This window comes from Marmota marmota, unplaced genomic scaffold (assembly GCF_001458135.2).
Source record: "Marmota marmota marmota unplaced genomic scaffold, marMar, whole genome shotgun sequence".
Lineage (NCBI taxonomy): Eukaryota > Metazoa > Chordata > Mammalia > Rodentia > Sciuridae > Marmota > Marmota marmota.
The window spans coordinates 18248226-18251033 of NW_026000174.1; the positions used below are offsets into that span (position 1 = coordinate 18248226).

The 2808-nt window shown below is 35.8% G+C and overlaps 1 protein-coding gene across 1 annotated transcript; it reads right to left on the reverse strand.

The window, feature by feature from the left end:
• Positions 1 to 1586: 1586 nt before the first annotated feature.
• Positions 1587 to 2280, reverse strand: LOC125611980 (tripartite motif-containing protein 5-like; the record flags this gene model as incomplete). Its single annotated transcript, XM_048787893.1, has 1 exon — positions 1587 to 2280. A coding segment is annotated over one exon (564 nt), but the record flags the coding sequence as incomplete, so codon positions are not given.
• Positions 2281 to 2808: the final 528 nt, after the last annotated feature.

Below are 2808 nucleotides of genomic sequence, written 5' to 3' on the forward strand. Positions count from 1 at the left end.
GTGCCATTCACATTCAGGGTTATTATTGAAATATGATTTGTATTCCTGGACATTTTGGTTTGTTTTTGGTTTTGAACTTGACTTGGTTTCTTCTTTGATTAGCTTTCCCCGTAGTAGAGTTCCTCCCTTTGCTAATTTTCATTGTTGTTTTTCATTTCCTCCTCCTGGAATATTTTGCTGAGGATTCTCTGTAGTGCAGGCTTTCTCAGTGTAAATTCTTTTAACTTTTGTTTATCATAAAAATTTTATATTTTGTCATCAAATATGAATCCAATAATATTCTTTTTTAAAAAAAATTTTATTTTAGTTGTAGTTGGACACAATACCTTTATTTTATTTTTATGTGGTGCTGAGGATCAAACCCAGGGCCTCACATATGCTAGACGAGTGCTGTACCGCTGACCAATACTCCAGCCCCACAATACATATTCTTAAAAATAATTTATTTATCATTGTGAGAAGGATCTTAAAAAGAGTGGACATCAGGCTACAGCATTACTTTTTTTTACTTTTTATTTATTTTTATTTTTTATTGTTTTTGGTGCTAAGGACTCAATTCCAGGTATTTGCACATGATAGGCAAGACTCTATCACTGAGCTACTTCCAACCTACGGATTACTTCTTATCAAAAACAACATAAGTTACTAAAAAATCCTGTTGGTTAATTTTCACAATATTACATGAGGTGAGTTTCATAAGGATTATTTATCTATTTACTTTAAATTGTAATCTAAATCCCTTAAAATTTAGTTTCCTTTATTTGATAGTGACCAACTTATGGAAACAACAGAATTAGAAAAAACAAAATAAAACAAAATAAACAAACAAAACCCACCTGTAATTGTTAAAAAGTAAGATGCATAATATATACTTAGCACATAAGTGGACTTGGTAGTATTAACTGAAACATAAAAATGAGACTCCAGTAAAAAGTCAATCCTAGCTCCCCTTCACACAACCTGTTTCATGGAATACTGATACCACTGATACTTTCTAGTAATTAATAGAACAAATACTTACTCAGGCACTTCAAAAGATGCTTTGTACTTCATTTATTTTCTCACACTGATCCAAAGTATCAGATACAATTTTTTTAATCATTACAAAAAAATCATTACAAAAAAAATAAGCACACCCATATTTTTGTTGTTATTCAAAGTTACACAGCTAATCAGTAAAGGGACAGAATCTGAACTTAGATACTCCATACAAAAAACACCTATTCTTAGTATATACCACTTAGGATACATCTTCTTAACTCCTTGATGAATCATGGATAAACTGGGTAAACTGTCATAATGTTAAGGGGTCATTCTTCAGAGAGGTACTCCTGCACATAACCCTCAATAATATAGAAAGGTGGTAGAAAATGCTCCTTCATCTTCTGTCAGTGGCAAAAAAGAATAGAGTTTTAAAGGTTTGGCAGAGGTGTTACCTCAATAATGAGATTATTTAATGAGGAATTGGTCTTTTTTCCTTGGAAGCATGAAAGATGATGAATTAAGATTCCCTAGGAGAGATAAACAAGATATTGGGATAAATCCTTATGTGAGGATTTATATATCCTTATGTATACTTATGAGTGAAAGACTTCCTAACAGAAAGGCTGAAGGCAGCAAGGAAAGGTGGATAAAATGGTGCAAGTGAGCTCAGGTGCATGGGATACACAAAAGGGCCAGAGGCACTGCACAAATGGGGTGAAGGTATAAGAAGTTTCAAGAGCTTGGCCAGTGTAGTGTCATGGGCTCTGGACATGTCCCAGGATTGAAATAAGGAAAAACTTCCTTAGGAAAGGAACATCTGGAGAATTTATAGATAAGAAACCCATGGTTTGTAACATTGTAAAATGAAAGTTCACGAGCCTCATAATCTAGGAAAACCCCAATACGTTGTGGAGGAACAGTCACAGAGAGGACCAAGGTCAAAGGATAATGGGCACCTTTCTTCCAAAAAGCATTATATTGAAATCTGTGAAGACCTATAACCCAGTAGCCACATGTAGGTTGATTATTTTTACTTTGTCCAGGGACAGATGCACATTCGAAATATTTTCCATCACACAAACCCAGAGACCAGGCACTTTTCTTGGACACATCTACCATCCAGTAATGTTTTCCTGATGTGATACGTGGGTAGCCCAGAACACCTTCATGATAATTCCCACGCTTGTGCCAGTATTGGGTTACATATCTTAATTGTCTCTGGTCCTTAGAAATGACAATATTTGGATTGTTGCTTGGAGACAGTGTCAGGTGAACTGTAGAAAAATTAGAGTCACATCACAGATACGATTTAGCTTTATTTGTGATGTTATAAAAGGAATCCTGAGAAGAACTTAAAAAGTGGGAAAAACTCTGATCAGAAGTCAGAGAGATAGAACACTGCAGAAACAAGGTATGTGAGTGACTGTTAGAAGGAGCAACATGGACCTTAAAACATGAGAACTACCAGAGAAATCAATTCTGAAAGATGTTGAGAAGACTGTGGCTTATGATACAGTAATTTCTGCTTACCCCAGTAGCATTGAACATTTGTCAGCTCTGAAATGATAAAAATTCATGGTGTGAAATACAAAGGTGTCAGCACTGAAATCCATTCCCTTTCCAGATTATGAAAAGGAGGAGGGGTATCATAGGGCAGTAAACTGGCAAGTGAGGGTGAATGGCCACTCCCCATTAAATATGATCACCTTGTGAGCACACAGAGTCCACTCTCCCTTGTCTCCTCTACCCGTACCTAGAAACCAACATCTTCCCCATCTATCACCTGCCACCACTAGAATCACACACTTAACCTAGCTCTTCTCA